This window comes from Suricata suricatta, chromosome 1 (assembly GCF_006229205.1).
Source record: "Suricata suricatta isolate VVHF042 chromosome 1, meerkat_22Aug2017_6uvM2_HiC, whole genome shotgun sequence".
NCBI lineage: Eukaryota > Metazoa > Chordata > Mammalia > Carnivora > Herpestidae > Suricata > Suricata suricatta.
In genome coordinates this window covers 60,681,007-60,699,726 of record NC_043700.1, presented here as the reverse complement: position 1 = coordinate 60,699,726, position 18,720 = coordinate 60,681,007, and the positions used below count along the sequence as shown (strand labels likewise).

The following is an 18,720-nucleotide window of genomic DNA, read 5'->3' as shown; positions in this document are numbered from 1 at the left end:
CATTAGGATGGTTATAATTAAAAAGACAGACAATAACAAATGTTGGAGAGAGTGTAGAGAAACTGAAATCCTCATACATTCCTGGTGAAAATTTAAAATGGTACAGACACTATGGAAAACACTATGGCAGTTCCTCAAATTGTTAAGAACAGAGTTACCATATGACTACTTGATTGTACTTGTAAGTATCTAATGAAGAAAATGAAAATATATACTCATTTAAATACTTGCACATGAATGCCCATAACATCATCATTCACCAATAGTCAAAGAGTGGAAACAACCCAAATCAACTGATGAATGAATAACAAAATACATTGTATTCATACAATGGACTACTATTTGGCACTAGAAATGAATGAAGTACTGATACATGCTCCGAGATGGATGAACCTCAAAAACATCATGCTAAGTAAAACAAATGAGTCACAAAAGGCCACATATTGTATAATTCCATTTGTAGGAGATATCCAGAGACAGAAGTAGATTAGTAGTTGCCTAAGCCTGGAGGTTTTTAGAGACATCTGGTGAGTGACTGCTAATGTGTAAAAACTTCTTTTGAGGATGCTGACAATATTCTAAAGTTAGATTGCTCTGATGGTTGTACATCTCTGTAAATATACTACATATTATTCAATTGCACACTTTAAATAATACATATCTCAATAGAGTGTTAATAAACAAAATATACAATAGAAAAAATTGAAAAATATAAAATTTATTCTTTGAAATATGATTATAATTAGCAAGAAATATCATGATAAAGAGACTAGTCAAAAATATCAATATCAGACAGGAAAAGAAGACATCATTACAGATCTTATAGGCATAAAAAACAATATGACTGGCATGCCTAGGTGGCTCAGTCAGTGAAGCATCCAACTCTTGATATAAGCTCAGGTTATGATCTCATAGTTTGAGAGATTGAGTCCATGTTGGGCTCTGTGATTACAGCATGAAGCCTAATTGGGATTCTCTCTCCCTCTCTCTCTGCTCCTTCCCTGCTCTCTCTCTGTCTCTCTCTCTCAAAAATAAATTTCAAAAGATAAAATGACCAATTTTATGCTAATAAGTTTGAGAACCTAGTATTTTTTGATGAAATGAACATATTTCCAGAAAAACATCATTTATCAAAACCAATAGAGAAATGAAATAAGTTCTTTCCATATTTCTGAAATCTATTGAAATATCTTTTCATTGTCATGGGTATATTCTTTATGTACATTTATGTAATCCTTCTTTGGGACCTCAAGAAGACAAAGGGGTCAATCACTACCCTAAAAGGGAAGTACACATTTGAGTAGAAAGGCAAACATTAAAGAAAAGTAGATGATTTGAGACAGACATTTTTTATCTAATAAGAGAACATCACTTTGTCCCTTTTAAATAAGAGGGTAGAATAAAATCAAATTTTCATAGAGAAGCAGACTTATTTTTAATCTTTGCTCTGTATTTACTTGTGTGTAGCAATTTCAGTGTATTATAGTAGTACAAAAATTAGCAAACACATTGCATATAAGTAAAAGAACGTGTTTTCTTAAAAAGTTTTTACTAAAAATGTGAAGCATGTCTCTCTAAAAGGATTAATACAGGCTAGTAGCAGTGGACCTTATCCTAAGACATTTCAGAAAATATAGTGAATCCAGGGTTCTGGGCTTTGATTTAAAATACTATGCATATAACTACACTAATTTTAAGCTTCCTCTTACGTAGTGAAGAGGCGATAACAGCATCAACAATGTCAGGCACAGAGACTAGCTCCGGTTTGTCTAATTTCCATATGTGAAATTACTCAACCCATGAAAACAAGACAACCAATTTTTGTTTGCAGTCTCATTGCACTATGTGTAATAAAATTTGGTTGGTGTGATGATGTATCTGTGAAAGTTGACAAGTTGGTAACTGCAGTGTGAAAGCTATTTCATTTTTTATCTTTAAAGAATTACTGGATCGTTAAATTAAATTTTATTCCTGTAGGCTGCATCGAACACACAGAAACCAGGTGTCTAAGTTCCCATATCTGCATTTGAGTTGCTGGTTTCCTAATGTGGAGTCACAAAGCTGTACCCATGAATTATTCCACCTAATAATTACAGTTGACAATTACTATGGTGATATAAAAATAATTTAACAGGCCATCAACTAAAAGGTTGCTTTTAACCTAAGGGATTTGCTTCATATGTTGAACAGACATTTTACTGGATGATATTGTGCTAAATAGTTAAAACAAATTAAGCCAACATGAGAGAATATATTAAACAAGCTTACCCCTTTCCCCGGAAATGTAGTGGATAATTATTAGTATCCAGGGGGATAATCAACCAATCAATTATTTCAAATATAAATCCAAAGTCATTTAAAACACTATTTAAAACTGCATTTCATTGGCACTTTAACATGTAAAGGTGCAAATAAAAAGCTCAGAAGAGATTACCACTCCTATATAAATGTACTAAACTGACCTATTTCCAATCTAGATAAACCCTTGGCAAATATTTAGCCAAAACCTAAGTTTTCCTACCTGTGAAATGGGAAATATACTATCTATATTATAGAGCTCTTATATGAATTAAAAATATATATTAATATACAATGTATACATATAAACACACAAGGTATGCATATATATACAATATGATATACAATCTACTCACAATATATATAATACACACAATGTAATATAATATATGCAATATAATACATATATTCTACAAAATGTGCAACAAATTCAGATTTAAATGTGAATCTCAAACTTATTTCTAATAAAGTCAGTGTTTTTGTCTCTCCCTGGGCATATTCTTTGTGGCATAGCAAAGTGTATTGGAGCATGGATTCTGGAATGAGATTTCTTAGCAGGGTAAACTTGGCAAGTTACCTCTTTCCTAGGCAAAATGGGGATTTCATACATTTCACACCATCCTGTAGCAGGGATTAAATGAGTTGTTAACATGTCAGGTACTCAAAACAGTGCCTGGTACACAGTATGTATTCAATCTATGTTAACCTTTATTGTATTATTTTCTCATGGTATGTTTTGCCAAGTGAGCAAATCTATATACATTTACACTACATATTTCTTTCCCAGAGAATGTGTTTAGACACATGGCTCCTCTGCTCAGTTCGCTGGGAAGACTCACTTCTCTCAATGGAACCTACCCTTTATGTGGCCACTAAATTACTAGAAGTGCTGCTAAGAGGCTAACATGTAAGACTACATGTTACGGGGAGCCTGGCTGGCTCAGTCAGTTAAGCGTCTGACTTCAGCTCCGGTCCTGATCTCTTGGTCAGTGTGACCTCTCTGTCAGTGTGTTTGAGCCCCCCATAGGATCTTTGCTGGTAGCTCAGAGCCTGGAGCCTGCTTCAGATTCTGTGTCTTTCTCTCTCTCTGCCCCTCCCCATCCCACTACTCACCCTCTCTCTCTCAAAAAAATATTAAAAAAAAATTTTTTTAAAAGACCATATGTTGGGGGCGCCTGGGTGGCTCAGTCGGTTAAGCCTCCAACTTCGGCTCAGGTCATGATCTCATGGTTCGTGGGTTCAAGCCCTGTGTTGGGCTCTGTGCTGACAGCTAGCTCAGAGCCTGGAGCCTGCTTCTGGTTCTGTGTCTCCCTCTCTCTCTGACCCTCCCCTGCTCGCACTGTCTCTCTGTCTCTCAAAAATAAAAAAAAATTTAAAAAAGACTATATGTTGGATATTAAGGCTGAATAAATTATACATAATATTTAGTTTAATATCATTACCCATAGAAAGTGTAATCTTCAGCATTTAGTTTAAGTGTACTTCTCTAACTTGGTTCTTGAGAGCTTGTTTGGAGGTTCTAGCAGGGGAGCACTGCTATACCCTTGACCGAAGAACGGTCCTCCTCTATCGGGGAAGGTCATCCTCTTCAATGGAGAACACAGCTTCCGGAGGGACACACACGGAGGGGTGAGGGAGGAAGGGGACACCCGCCTAGCCAGCCAGATCAGCTGAATCAACCCTCGCGATCAATGGGCTGATAGATGTCGCAGCCAGATGGCCCTCATATCCATCTAACTTTGTTCTTAAAGATGATTCTGTTTACTTACTACACCAAATAGCTAAGTCTTTAGAAGCAAACAGAACGCAGAGGCTTATTTTTTCCATGATAAATGTTTATACAGACTTATAGAATGCCCCTTCCTCTTCTCTCTACACCGCCATCCTCTTTATATCACCAACTCTTAGTGGTCTAAGGGGAACACTCTAACCTCCACAGCTGGCCTCGGTACCCATCCAAGGGCTTCTATAATATCCTGTGTACACCCCATCCTACTCTTGACCAAGGCATTTACTGGCTTTCTTCACTAGGTTCTTGAGGGTATGCATTGTGTCTCCCCTGCCCCAATAATATATAATTATTGCATAGTATAGTGCTTGGTACATAGCTGACTCTCAATAGAGACTAGATAAATGAATATTTAACTATTCTGACACAGTCCACTTATTTCTAGGTACATTTTTTTCTCTGAGTCAAAAACAAGCTCATCTGACAAATATCAAGTTAATTTATCCAACCTGCTCCTTCTCTACAAAGCACAAAATACTCTCACAAAAGCAAGGACAAAGAAGAAATCTTTGCCATTGGTGTCATTCGTGAGTGGAGAAAAACAATATGCCTCAATTCCACACACACATGAGGCCGCTTCTATCTGGGTATATGCAACTTTGCTCATTGGTCCTCAGATAATGAAATTAAAATATCTGAAAATCAGCGTGCTCTAAATACCATACAGAGAGTAGAATTCAGCAACTACTGGGATTTAAACATCTTTTTGACGAGCTCACAATTTAATTTATATCTAAATTAAATGACAGACATGACACATTTTGATAACAAGCAGATGCGAACATGATCTCGTGATTTACTCCTTGGAGGAAAAGATCTCTTCATGTGAGAAGCGCTTTTAGATCAATTATTACTATTGTGAATGATCATGTTTTGACACTGTTCAGTAACTATACAATTAAAGTTAACACACTACTTTAAGCTGCACAGTGAATGTAATTTTTCTTTCTAGTGTGATGTCTGAGACACCAGTCTCTCCCCCGCCTTTGCATCCTTCAACTCAATCTGTTTCCATAACAACCACTGGGATATATTTTTAATGATTTGACTTTCTCACAAAAATCAAAGCTCTTGAAAGGCATAATGTCCTTTATTTAATTTACCCCATTTGTGTTTTACAGTTATTCTAATAAAATTTTAGATTTCATTCACTGTCGCCTTTGGCAGTACTTAGCAAAGGCTTTGTAATAGCGATTAAAAACAATAACTGATAAATGATCAAGGAAGAAAGAATTGAAAGGGAAAAGACAATGAGGTTGAAAAAACTCTGCAAATTCTATCAGCTGTGACATAATTTATTTTCAGAATGCATAAAGACCACTAGACAATAAGCAACTGGCTACTTACTCAGAGAAATAAGGGTGAGCCTATTGAAAATAAGGCAGGGAGTTTAATGAGAAATCTAATATACTCAAATTCCTCTTTGTATTTCCCTTTTATTTGGTTTCTAAGAGAGGCAATGTTTGTGGGGCAATACCAATCCCTTTTCTATAGGCATATGTTCGATTTCCTTTAGCCTGGTAAGACTAAAAGTGAGCATTGGGCACAATTGGGAAAAGGGTGAGGACAATGGCAAATATTCGTTGGCAAGTGTGATTTCTTAATAAGGACAAATTTGCATTTCACTGTCTGATGCACTGAGCAAACTACCTCCCATACTAACTTTTTACTGAAAGCAGAATCTCATTTCAGCAGAATATACTTTTTATCATCATACTTTGAATTTCCAAACTTAACTGTATATTGTGGTCATAGAAACCATCTCAGAATTGTTTGATCTTAAAGATGAGGTCTTCCATATCTTAAAGTATATGGCATTTCTAATAAGAAGAAGGGATTTAATATATGGGATATTACACTGAATAGAGCTTTATAAACAAACAAAACTCAGTTTCACTCAGTTTCACTCAGCCATGGGAAGCTCTAGAAAAGGAAATTTTTAGGTGTATAATTTAGATTCATGAAGAATGCATATATGACCCTCATACTCATCTCCTTAATTTATATAATAAACATACTCTTCCAATTACTAATTGATGAAGCAGATTACTTTCTTCCTCAGTTTGATATGTTAACATCTGTGTATAAACAGTCAGCTTGGATCAAATTTTATGGTCAATAATCAAAAGGATGTAATTCTTCACCCCTATTTGGTCATTAAATATTATAGTTTCCAGACGACATACTTTAACCAGCTCAACCAATTCTACTGCTGAATGGCACGAATAAAAGGCACACAATTCAAACACTTTGTGAATTTTGTCACAAAATACTTCAACCTACTGGACTTGGATATGGCTATGCATAGCAAATAATACCCTCTCCACCTCATTTTTACAAATTTTGGCAAAGAATAAGGAAAAACGTTATATTCGTCTATCTATAGCAAAAACTGTTCCTGACTTAGTTCTTTTGTTTTCACCAAATTTTGCTCTTTTGTGATATTTTTGTTTATTTAAATAGTGAGATCACTTGCGATTAAAGTTATACAAATTCTATGTATTTTTTCACTTTCTGTATGATACGCAGGGGATGTCAATATTCATATATGATAAAGAATGGGATCCTAAATGAAAAGTCTCAAGTTCAGGTGCTGATTTTTTTTCTATATTACACAAATATCTGGGTGGTCTAGTTTAATATAAAACGAAGGAAATAACAGTGTGGCCTATGAGCAATAAGAATAACAAAAAATGATAATGATATGATTCTTCAAGTAAAACATACAACCCACTTACATGCTTCCAGCGGAAGCAAAAATAAAGGTACAGTGTTCTCATTTCTGATTTTTCATAAACCCAGTAAATATGGAACTCTAACATTCACCATAACTGTGCTATTTTAAAAACAAAAGATTCTGACACAATGAAACACAAATGTTTTTAACTAATGTTTTATTACTAAACACTTACCAGACGGTATAAGAAGGTACTTTCCCTAATAGCTGCAATTTGACTTTTTAAATGTGTATTATCAGTAAATTATGTCTTATTTTTAGAGAAACTTTAGAGTAAATGGGAAAAATCTTAAGATTTAAAATCAGACAAATCAGAGTCACCATTTCTTCCTTCTTACTTGCTACTGAAAGGAATTATTTAACCTTTCTGAGTTAGAGTATTTTCACTTGTATAATGAAAACAATAGTATTAACTTCTAATGGGTGTGGTATATAAATAACCTAGAAATTAGAACACCTGCAGCCTTATGATTTGGAGTGAATTACCTAAAACTCTTAAGAACATCTCCATATCATTACCTATTTGTATAATTTGCATCATGTACATTCAGTATGGTTGTGAGCTGTAATGAAACAATGCACATAAAGACTGCTTTGGAAATTATAAAGCTTTACAGATATATATCTTATTGTAAATCTTTTTTTTTTCATTTGAATGTATATGTCTGTATTACATACTTCTCCTTGAAAGCTTACTTTCTAGTCTCTCTCCTTTTTCATATAGAGCCGCAGGTACCTCATCCTGGACCATGTACATAAAAGGATGCAAAATGTGCCCTAAGCTGATGAATACATGTTTGGAAGTAGCAATTCACCTCATCAAACACATAAAGTGACACATTGTTCTTCTCTCTACCTAACGATAGTCCATTTATAGCCCCAAAGATTCATCATTGATTAGGCAAAAGTAATTTTCTTTGGAGTCATTGTTAACTATCTAAAATGATTTTGATCTCCCTATTTTGACTTCCATAAATTTTCCTCAACTCTGTTCCTTATAAAATTGCTCCCTTTATTATTTCTGATTATTATGATCTCCTTTGGTTTCATTTTAAAGTTTAATATTGAAACTCTGATTTGATTAAGGATATTGGTTACAGATACAGTCAGTAGAGGGTGTTTTGTTTTTATTTTTAATATGTAAACAGTTGCAATAAATTTAAAAGATAGATTTCTTCCCAAATGGGCTCTCCCAGCCTTTGGGTGCACTTGTGAACATAGTGGCTTAATAAGCATAATCTCTCAAACTCCTCAATGTTTATATTCAATTTGAAAGATTTAAGCTAAATAAACATTTCCTGAAATTAAAAACCAGGCATCCTGAATTGCTTTATAGATTTTTAAAAAAAATTCTATTCTCTTCAATTAGGTCATTTATTGATGACACGGTGGTGAAAATGACTATACAATTGGCCATATTTATATGTCAGCACAGTACAGAGAATAATCCATTACATGTAATCATGAGATTATATTTGTCTTTATGCTACCCTATAATGTATTATCTCATTCACAGTCTTTATGTTTAGCTAAATGTATACAATTCAAATAATGACATGGTAACAGTGGCCCACCACTCTTAGACTGCTTGTACTGATGGAATCCTAGTTTCACCAATATTACTTAGGTCACTTTGGGCAGGTTTTTAGATTTCTCTATGCCTCAGTTTCTTCATCCATAAAATAAGGATAATGATTATACCTACCTCATCATATTCTTGTGAGTATTAAAAATGAGAATATTTGTAAAAAAGTTAGAAAATTCCTGGCACTTAATAATCAGCCATCTCCCTCCTCCTCCTTCTCCTCTTAATTCATCATCTTTAGGTGGGGTAAGATTTGTACGGGGGAGCCTCATTACTCTGAATAACAGCAGAGGAATAAAAAGTATGGATATACAAAATGGAAATGTAGGACAAAACTGCTACCTCTCAAAGAAATGCATTTGTGATAGAGTCTGGCTGAATGCTCTCCATTTCCTTATTCTAGTCCTATAGGAAGACTATATTTCCTGTTATTCAGACAGATACACTGCGGTATGTCATTGATTTCCAGCCAAGGGCATCAGAGTGGAAATGATGCATATCACTTCCAAACTTAACCAGACATTTTCATGGTTACCCATTCATATTCTTTTCCTTATCTGATAAACTCAGCCGTCCTTTGTTTAAGATAGTAGCCCCAAGAGGTGGAAGGATCAGGTATCCCGGCATTCACTGCTGGAGAGTCAAACATCCTTTATCAGACAGAGTGAGTCATAGGCAAAACCAGACCTCTATCATGCTAAGCCTTTAAAATTTTTGATATAATTTGTTAAAGATCCTATTCTTAATTTTTTAAACTGATTACTAAACTAAAACTACTCAGCTCCAAGTCAATTCTTCTCTATTCCACTTCAAGATGCTGGAGCTAGGGGCTTTCAAATCAGACTTCTCCTTTGACATTACCACTTGTTCAGGTTCTGCCAATACTAGTGTTCATAGAAACTGGAACACAGGGAGAGAAAAAGGATTCACTTCTTGCTTCCCTGTTTCTGCTAGTAGTCATCTCAGCAATGACTTTTTAAGTCAGCAATGGAAGGTGGGTCCAGTTTCTGCATTTTCTTCATACTCCTGGAACTATTCTTATTACAACGCCTCCTTCCTCCTCCTTAAATATATACAGAATGAGAAGAACATCTCCTTCATGGTCTAGGTCTAAGATCCTCAGGGCCTCTCCTCTAAATCAAGTTTCCTGCATCAGCTGAGAAGCATTCCTCCTCAGAGTCTCGGGGCAGCTCTGAGGGGCCTCTTCTTCAACCTCTTGGGTTCAAATAACTCCTGCCTCATCCCCCTGTTAGCTCTCTGTGTGGGTGTTTGCTATTTCTTGCAGTTACTAAACATGTATACCTGTTTTTTGTTTTTTGTTTTTGTTTTTACTTTTTCAGTCTTCCAATAGCTGATTAAACAAATGTTCATATTACATTCTTTGTTAGAATTACTGTTGCCTATTTTCCTTATTGAACCCCAACTTTTATAACTACTCAAATACAGGAATTGGTAGCCAAAGCCTGTGCTCCATAACAAAAACCTAAAATATCTGGCTTAGTGGCTAGGCAATGGGTGGCGAGGAAATTAATTTCAAAAGTTGGAAGTCATCTAACTGCATGATGTTTTGGCAAAACTCTTGGCAAAACCACTATTATTTTTTAATTGAATTAACTTGAGAGGCAGACAGTGAGCCTGCTGGCCTGGCAGCACTCAAATCAGACCAAAAAACAAAACTTAATAATGTATGTTTACGATTATTGGCTACATTCAGCAACGTGTTATCAGAAGCTTAGGAACTAGTTTAAAAGCAGATTTGACTGGGGATTGAGAGACTCCACAGTTTTGGGGGGCTTTTGAGCTTACACTGAGTAAAACTTCTCAGTTGAATAAAGTATGTCTGCACAAAGATCAGATTAAGGATGTAATCCTTCAGCCTAATTTTCAAGATAATATCATCTTGAGAGAGAGACATGTGAGAAGAAAAAAATCAAGGGCATCCAAGAAAGAACTTCCTTAGGCACATGGACGATCAGGGAGCAAATAAATGAGAATCGTACGATGATTTCTGAAAACAGTAGTTTCAAAATACCATGGTCCCAGAAATATGAACCTTAAAATATTTAATACTTAAAACAACTCTTGCTCCCATAATTTTCCCAAAATAGGACAAAATATTTAAGGCTATATAACCCTAAATAGGCAATTTAAATGTGGACAAGAAGAATAAAAGAAAATGAAGACCTTCTTAGAAACCACGTCTAGAGACCAGAAAGAACCACGAACAAAGATGTTCCATGTAGCAGGGTCAAACCCTATTCAAGGATCCTCCCCGATCCCTACATTACAGAGACTTTATAATGCCTATCCAGCAGGATTTCACCTCTGATTTCTGTGTCTATCTGATTCTTTCCTTTCAAGCACAAGTATAACCGTGGTTTCCCTCTTTCTACTCCTCTCTTATATATTGAGTATATACAGATGGTGGGAGCTGGTTGCAAAACACGCAAAGTTGATTCATAGGTGATTCATTGTCATTATTATTTGATGAGAACAATAACCAGTGATCATGGACTTGAGCTGAATCCAGTGACTGAGACACTTTTGTTATTTCTCTTGGAAAATAATAATCCTTTTTCATGAGGGAGTAGACATATGACATGAATATTTTGGAACCAGAAGGAAGGTCTATGGCAGAGATGGACCAGGTGCGCCCTAATTACATCTGCTCTTCCTGGTCATGTAGCTTCCTAACACTTACCAGCTTCCCTTGCAGTTCAGATGGGGTCATAAGAATAGGTTTGGTCAATGGAAGGATATGCACACATTCAAGGCTACTCCACAATACCAGAGGCACAGTGGCCCCTAGAGTCTCTTCCTTTTCCTTGGGGACCTAAAAAGCCATGTGCTTATGGAAACAGCATAAAAAGATGAAAGTAAAGGAGTATGCATCACTGAATCATCATTAGCCTTGCCTTGAGAATCCTGGCTTCTAGCAGTCTTTTTTGTTTTTTACCATTTACTAGCTAAGTGACACTGGAAAAGTCAATTAATTTCCCCATAGTCCACATCTGGAAAATAGAGCTAATATTAGGTTATCCAATTATAGGAGAAAGCCAGGCCAAATGTTTACTCAGAATTTTTTAAGGTTTTGACCTAAGGTTCTGTGAAATAGAAATTAAGGACTAAAGCCATCCTAACAAAAGCACAGTATTTTTTTATCTTTCAATTTTTAGCCTTTGCATGATATCTGAAAAAGTCCAGCTTTATATATAAATATTGTGTAACACATTTTTAGATGATGTTAACTCATGCCAAGCAGTTTTGTCGAAAATAATAATTTATCAAAGATCATCGAAACAGCACAGATGATAATTTCAAAAAATCTATTTCCCAGAACTTTGACTAATTGTGTTGCACATATTTCTTCATACCCTCGACCCTCTCCTCACAATCCAAGATGATGGAACGTAAGCAGGATTCCTGCTTCTATGTTTTGTCAACTGAATGTCTATTCCTTCAGATGGTCTCTCCTGACATTCACTCAATAATGTTTGCTCAGGATCATTATTTCTATTTAAAATAATGGAAATTATCAAATAATTCAAGAGCAGAAAATAAACCTAAAATCTTTGCTCATAGATAATTATATAGTCATCAACTAATAAACCAGGCTAATGAAAAACACTTGTGCCCATATAAAATGGCAAAACAACAATTAAAATATATCTAACACATCAATTTAAAACTTAGAGACTAAATAGAATTTATCCTCTTCAAAACAAAATGAAGAATATTGCAGACAAACCTAAACAAAGAATGCATAAACCCCTTTTGCTAATGAGTTCTCTTTTCCTAATCAAAAGCTGAGTGTTTGAATTTAAAGCAGAAGACAAAAACGGAAAGAGTCTTCAGATTATTTTTGCAATATTTAATTCACAATTTTATATAAAATTATAATATTAATTCCCTTTTCAGACACTTAGAATATGTAGGAAAACACAGAAGGAATGATTCTGTTTCATTACTTTTGGGTAACTCTGTACTTGGTTTCCTTCACTGATTCCATTACACAGTCTAGAATGCAAGATATGAACTTTAACTCTTCAAGATCACTAACACAGTGGAGGGGCAATGTCCATGGAAATACAAAGAAAAAGAACTTGTTTAATCTGAATGAAGCTCTAATAGTATATGACATTAGATATTTTTATTAATATAAATCACACTGAATCTGTATTATAAATATAATGCAAATAGTATTATAACCAAGTATTGCGTTTACTTAAAAACTTATCCCTTTCCACATCTCCTTAGCATCCCATTTACATAGAAGCCATTTTGAGGAAAAATAACTTTTCAACTCACCAAGGTGGAGGTTTGTGAAGCATCAGCCAAATCCCCTGAGATCTCGGGTGTTCGCGTGTTGTTTGGGATTCTGTGAGGGTTACGGGCTATCGCTTCACACCAGCCCAGCATTTTCTCCTTCCTCTTATCCCTTTTCAATTTCTGAAATTCTGAAAATAATTTACATTCCCTGAAACAGGTCACTTATTTTAGTTGTCTGTTTTTGGAAAATGTACATAATTGAAATTAAAGAAGCAATCTACCAACGGAGGCATTTTATTTTAATCAGAGGTTATAAGGAGGGAAAGAAAAATATGCCGATTATTAATAATATCTCAAGACACAAGACAAAACAGCACATTATCTATTCAAAGAACCTAACATCTTCTATAACCCAATTTGTGACACTTCCTTGCATCAGGTTCTAAATGTTATTTTCAAGGATTAGTTTATGACACAAGTTCTTACCTTGGGAGCCAAAACCATTTCTAGTTCCTACATATCTACATATTCCAATGACATCTAAAATTAGGCATAGCTTTGCAGCTGTGCCTTACAGATGCAAAATAAATTGAACACAGGTCAGTGATAAAGATTTCTCATTCTGGCAGTGGCATGATTATCTCCCTCATAAAGTTCTGCCAACTGAAGAAGGAGAAATTTTAGTGCAAGCATGGTAAAGGCAGTGCATGACATCCATCACCAGTACAGTCTATTCAAAAACAATAATTTAACACATCTCCTTATTATGTCCTGAGCAAAATATTCCACAACTCTTTCTAGCTTTCCAGAATTTTCCATTTGGGGAGGTTTTTGTTTTTGTTTTTTTCTCTCTGAAAGAGTATTATCAATAATGACTTTTAATGTAATGGAGAAAACATTGTTTCCCTTATAAAGTTTTACAGCCTACTTTTCCACTCCACTACACTCAGTAATTAGAAATAGTTTATTGCAGGTCTTTAGTTAAATGCATTACACTGTCAATTAAATATCAAAAATAATGTGGAGTAATTATTTTTCACAGCATCCAAAGCAATTAGCAATCTGGTGGTTTATAACATTTCAGAGATTCAAAATAGCACATTTCATAGCACTAAGAAAAGTAACATAAAGAAAGGTTGCACTAACGGATTGATGAGTTATTACTCTAAATGACAAAATACTCAAGCTAAATGGATCTGAACAATGTAAATAGGGATTTTATTTTTAAAAAAATCTTTAGGGGGGTAGTTCAAGATGGCAGCCTAGGAAGACCCTAGACTCACCTCTTCCCATGCATACAACACATCTATAACTACGTATAGAAAGTTTTTCCCTGAAAAAAAGTGAAAACCACCTGACCAGCTCCTCCAAAACAAAGGATAAAAAGCACATATTGAGATGGTTAAGAGTTTCAGAGATATGGTCTTGCCCAAACGCTGCCCCCAGTGTGGAGACCCCACAAGCAGGAACAATCTCATAAATAAGAAGCATATCCCTGAGAAGGATGGGTCATGAGTCTCACATCACGTTACCCAACCTTCGGGACCTGCACAGAGATGTAAGCCCCCAAAAGTCTGACTTTGAAAACCAAAGAGGCTTATATCCAGGAGACCCAAGGGGCCATAAAAAACTGAGACTTCAAACTTAAAGGACTTGCACAGCCTTGCTTGCCCTGGAACCCAGCCCAAAAGCAGTAGGTTGAAACGTGGTTAGACAATACATGAAGGAGATTCACTGGCTAATCTTAAAGCATCTCTGGAGGGTCAGGGGCATGTTGGAACTATCACCAGGAACAAAGGTGCTGGGGGTAACCTTTTTGCACTCTCTTTATATCTTGCCATCACTGCCTACACTGACCCAGTGTTTCCCCTCAACTCTGAACTGCTACACACCCCACAGGTGGGCATGTTCCAGCCTGGTACTTCCCCATAGCTCTGCGTTGCTACACCCAAGCGGCAGTCATGCCTTGGTCTGGGGCTCCCCCGTGGCTCCACCAAAGGCAATAGATACATGCAGTTTCTCAGGGGAAGCCACCTGAACACCAGGTTCTGGTGGCCATTGGGGCTTGTGTTTCTGGCCTGCATGGGACCTAAAGCATCAAAGACACTTTTGGGCAGGCTATCACCCCCAGGCACTGAAATACTCACCATTTTTCTATGATTACTTCTTGGAGACAGGGAGAGATAGGTGTTTTGCTTAATACACAGAAACAGAGAGAGTCAAACAAAGTGAGAAAGCAGAGGACTAAGTTCCAAATGAAAGAACAAATTAAAACCCCAGGGGAGGGGCGGACAATGAAATGGAGTAATTTTCTTAATAAGAATTTCAAAGTAATTGTTATGAAGATACTCACCAATCTTGGGATAAGAAGGGTTGAAAGGAACAAGAAATTGAACAAAGAGAGGAAAAATATAAGAAAGTACCAAAAGGAAGTCACAGACCCGGATGATATAATAACTGAACTGAAAAATGCACTAGAAGGGTTCAACTGCAGACTAGTTGATGCAGAAGAGAAAATCAGTGACCTGGAAGACAGAGAATGGAACTCACCCAAACAGAGCACAAAAAGGAAAAAAAAAAGTTCCAAAAGTGAAGACAGCTTAAAGGCCTGATGGAAAAACATCAAGCAGAACATTTGCATTATAGGGGTCATAGAAAAAAATTTAAAATGTCTTGAAATGAATAAAAATAAAAAATTCAACATGCCATATTCTATGGAATGCATCACAAGCAGTTCTAAGAGAGAGATTCAGACTTACTTCAAGAAACATGAAAATTCACAGACAAACAACTAGACTTTATACATAAAGGAATGAGAAAAAGAGGAACAAATGATGCCCAAAGTTAGAAAAATGAAGGAAATAATAAAGACTAGAGAAGGAATAAATGAAATAAAGGCAAAAAAAAAAAAACCCCAACAAAAAAGATCAGTAAAACAAAGAGCTGGTTATTTAAAAAGACAAATAATTCACTGAGAAAAAAAAGGGGAGGGAGCTCATATAAGTAAAGTCAGAAATGAAAGAGAAGTTACAACTGATCTCAAAGTAATACAAAGGATCCTAAGAGACTAATATGGAAAATTATAAGCCAACTAACTGGATAATTTAGAAGAAATGGATATAGCCTTACAAACACAAAATCTTCTAAGACTAAATCATAAAGAAATAGAAAATATGAATAGAACAATTACCAGCAAGGAGATTAAATGAAAACCTCCCCTCAAACAAAAGTCTAGGTGCAGATCACCTCACTGGTAAATTCTACCAAACATTAAAAGAAGACTTAATACCTATCTGTTTAAAACTCTCCCCAAAAACTGAAGAGGTGGGAATCCTCCCAAACTCATTTTATGAGGCCACCATTACCCTGATACTAAAACTGGAGAACACTACAGAAAAAAAAGAAAAAAAAAAAGATATACCAATATCCCTGATGAACACAGATCCAAAATTTCTCAACAAAATATCAGCGAATCAAATTCAACAATACATTAACAAGAGCATATACCATGATCAGATGGCATTTATCCAGAAGTGAAAGGATGGTTCAACATCTGCAAATCAATCAACCTGATACACCACATTAACAAAATGAAGGATAAGAATCATATATTATTATCTCAATAAATGCAGAAACAGAATTTGAGAAAATTCAACATCTATGTTTGATAAAGACTCTCAAAAAAACCCTCTTCTCAACAAAGTAGATATATAGGAAATATACCTCAACATAACAAAGGATATATGACAAGCTCACAGCTAACATCATACTCAGTAGAAAATGTTTTAGTTTTTCCCCCAAATCAGGAACAGGATAAGGATGCTAATTCCTATCATTTGTATTCAACATAGTTTTGTAAATCTTAACCAGAGCAATTAGACAAGAAAAGGAAACAAAATACATCCAAATTGTAAAGAAAGAAGTAAAAACATCTTTATTTGTGGATGAGGTGATTTTTACATATAGAAAAACCCAAAGTCTGAACCAAAAGTCTTAGAATAATCAAATTCAATGAAGTTGCAATCTACAATGTCAATATACAAAAATCTATTGTTTTATCCACTTATAACAAACTATCAAAAAGAGAAATTAAGGAATTAAGAAAACTATCACATTTATAACTGCATCAAAAAGAATGCAATACCTCAGAATAAATTTAACCAAGGGGGTTAAAGATCTTTACACTGAAAACTATGAGACACTGATTAAAGAAACTGAAAAAGACACAAATAACTGTAAAGTTGGTCTGTGTTCATGGATTGGGAAACAATATTGCTAAAATGTTGGTATTACTCAAAGAAATCTATAGATTAAATGTAATTAATCTCGATCACAGTTCCAATGACATTTTTCATAGAAATAGAACAAATAATCCTAACATTTGTATGGAGTCACAAAAGATTTCAAATAACCGAAACAATCTTGAGAAGAAACAACAAAGCTGGAGGCAACATTCTTCTTGTTTTCAAATTACAAAGCTATAGTGATCAAACAACATTGTATTGGCCTAAAGCCAGAAACACAAATCAATGGAACAAAATAAAGAGCCCAGAAATAAACTGATGCATATGTACTCAATTAATTTATGATGAACGAGACAAGAATATATAATGGAGAAAGGACAGTCTGTACAATAAATGTTCATGTGAAAACTGAAAGTCACATATAAAAAATAAAATGGGACCACTATTTTGTAGCATACACAAATTAACTCAAAATAGATTAAAGGATTTAACGTAAGACCTGAAAACATAGAATCCCTAGAAGAAAACACAAGCAGTAAGCTCATGACCTCACTTTTGGTAGTATATTTTTGAATCTGACTTCAAAGCCAGTATCAACAAAAGCAAAGTAAGTGGACCACATCAAAATAAAAAGCTGCATAGTAAAGGGAACCATCACTGAAATAAAAAGGCAACTCACTGAATGGGAAAAGACATTTGTAAAAAATGTAAAAAACTATTATACAGGGGTTAATATCCAAAATATATAAAGAACTCTTATAACTTGACAACAAGAAAATAATTAAAAAATAAACAGAGAATCTGAATAGACCTTTCTCCCAAAAGGACATACAAATGGGCAACTGGCACAAGAAAACATCCATGAAAACATGAATGATGCTCAAGATCATTAATCATCAGGAAAACCCAAATCAAAACCACAGTGAGATCACCTCACACCTGTCAAGTGGCTTTTATCAAAAAGACAAGAAATAACAAGTGTAGGTGAGGACGTGGAGAAAAGGAAACTCCTGTGCTCTGTGGGTGAGAATGCACACTGGTGCAGCCACTATTCAAACAGTACGGCAGTTAACATAGAACTGCCATATGATCTAACAATTCGGAGTATTTGTCTTAAGAAAACGAAAACACTAATTTAAAAAGATATGGAAACAACCAAAGTGTCCATCAATGGATAAATAGGTAAAGAAGATGCGGTATATTCATAAAATGGAATACTACTGAGACAATAAAAAAATGAAATTTTGACATTTGTAGCAACATGGATAGACCTAGAGGGCATTACACTAAGTGAAATAAGTCAAAGACAAACATTGTGTTATTTCACTTAAATGTGAAGTCTGAAAAAAAAAACAAATGAACAAGCAAAACAAAACAAAACTCGTAAATGTAGAGAACAGATTAGTGGTTGCTGGAGGGGAGGGAAGCTGAGGACCTTCCAATCATAAAATATTTAAGCCATGGAGATGTAATGTACAGCATGGTGAATATACTTAATAATATTTTCATATTATGTAACTTTATTTGTATTCATTTTATGTTATATATGTAATGTGATCATTTTATATTACATAAACATATCATTCTGTTGTACACCAGAAGCATATATAATATTGTATGTCAATTATACCACAATTAAAAAAACCACTTTCAGCCAAAAGAAAGCTGAGGTAGCCATACTAATTTCAGACAAACTGGACTTTAAAGTAAAGGCAGTAACAAGAGATGAAGAAGGACATTATAAAATAATTACAGGATCTCTCCATCAGGAAGAGCTAACAATTATAAATATCTATGC

General features: G+C 35.0%; 1 protein-coding gene across 1 annotated transcript in view; it reads right to left on the bottom strand.

Annotated features, from left to right (window-relative positions):
* The window catches only part of LOC115291690 (E3 ubiquitin-protein ligase MARCH1), a 336,178-nt gene that overhangs the window by 282,019 nt on the left and 35,439 nt on the right, over window positions 1-18,720 (bottom strand). The window contains exon 2 of the mRNA XM_029939232.1: window positions 12,718-12,866. Coding sequence (XP_029795092.1) covers window positions 12,718-12,828 — 111 coding nt within the window. The 5' untranslated portion in view covers window positions 12,829-12,866. The remainder of the gene's footprint in view (window positions 1-12,717; window positions 12,867-18,720) is intronic.